Raw genomic sequence first — 1,496 nt, forward strand, 5'->3', positions numbered from 1 at the left:
CAAACTTAGATAATCCAATCCAAAGTATGGTAGAGATATGACTTCCCTACCCAATTTAAACCAAAGTGAGCTTAGGATTTTTTATATTTCTATTGTTCTCTATAAATAGCCTCTCAAATTTGATAATTCAGCGTGCAATTTAGAGTGTTAAAAGTTTAGTGAGATTCTTAGATTGGGTGTATTAAGATTCTAGGGGTTAAGAGTGAGATACTTTCTCTTTTATAACAAATTATTTACTTAAGAGAAATTTTGTTCCTTTTCTGTTGGTGTATGTAAGCAGATTACTGCGCTATGTTAAATTTGTTCTAATTGTTTAATTTATTTTTAGATTTTTGTTCTTTTTGCTGAGATTATATTTGAGTATGTTAATCAAACCCGCTAGACATGTGAATGGCCATTCATTGTGTGCCATATTTATTTCCACAAAGTTATTATCAGTAGCCAAGAAAGAGTGAAGGACAAAAGCCAAAGGCTCAAATCTTCATGGACTTGTCCTCAATTTCTGACCTAAGAATCCACGGGAAAGGTTTGGAAACCACTGATTCAACAAGGATATTGCAATGACACGTGGCTGCAACCCATTCCTTAGAACAATTGTTGTGATAAGATAATGAATCAGTGGCCCCATCACAACCTTACCTTTCATTACTTGAATCCCTGCCATATACTCGATCAACAAATACTATAGCCGACATAGAGAAAACCCATCAAGGGAAGGAGAAACAGTTGAGAGGATTTCAGTAGTGAGTGCAGAAATGGCCTCAGTCACCATGGCAGCCTCATTCATCGCCGGAGCCGCCCTCTCCGGTGGGACCCCGGCAGCAGCTCAGAGACGGCTTGTGATCACAAACAATGCCAAGGCCACCGGCAGCGGCGGAGAGAAAATGAAGGTGAGTCAGGAGAGCAAGAGTGAGGCCAACAGTGGGAGGAGGGACTTGGTGTTTGCGGCTGCCGCAGCCGCCGTCTGCTCTGTTGCCGGCGTGGCCATGGCCGGAGAACCAAAACCCGGAACCCCGGAAGCTAGGAAAATCTATGCTCCGATTTGTGTCACCATGCCCACAGCGAAGATCTGTCACAAGTGAGGATCCAGTGATTGAACAAATGGGGATTTGGAGAGACACTGTTGTTGGTGTTTCTCCCCAATTTGTACTGTAATTTAGCACCATCTTCTCATCTTAAACCTTCTCCTTCCCTTCTCTTCTAATGTCGAATTTGTTATGGCATTGTTTTTATTGGCTGAAACAATGATGATCTACTTTCTTAACTTCTCTTGCTAGCTATAAAATAGCTAGAATCTCACTCCTAGCATCCATATATCCATTGGGTAATATATTTGATTTGCCATCCTCGTTAAGAAATAGGTATTCATTGAATGCCTGTACATTTAATTTAAATTTAAAATTTAAAATTTAAAAAATAATTTATTGATTTATCATCCCAAATTCTCTATTGAAACTTGGGATTAGCATCGACTGAGTGTTAATTTTTTTGTTTGG

At 39.6% G+C, this 1,496-nt stretch overlaps 1 protein-coding gene across 1 annotated transcript; it reads left to right on the forward strand.

Annotated features, from left to right (window-relative positions):
* Positions 1 to 673: 673 nt before the first annotated feature.
* LOC127813952 (photosystem II 5 kDa protein, chloroplastic-like) lies at positions 674 to 1,264 on the forward strand. The gene has a single exon (XM_052355109.1). The coding sequence runs from the start codon at positions 756 to 758 to the stop codon at positions 1,080 to 1,082; it is 327 nt and encodes a 108-aa protein (XP_052211069.1). The 5' UTR covers positions 674 to 755; the 3' UTR covers positions 1,083 to 1,264.
* Positions 1,265 to 1,496: the final 232 nt, after the last annotated feature.

Source organism: Diospyros lotus, chromosome 12 (genome assembly GCF_014633365.1).
Source record: "Diospyros lotus cultivar Yz01 chromosome 12, ASM1463336v1, whole genome shotgun sequence".
In the NCBI taxonomy this organism is placed as follows: domain Eukaryota; kingdom Viridiplantae; phylum Streptophyta; class Magnoliopsida; order Ericales; family Ebenaceae; genus Diospyros; species Diospyros lotus.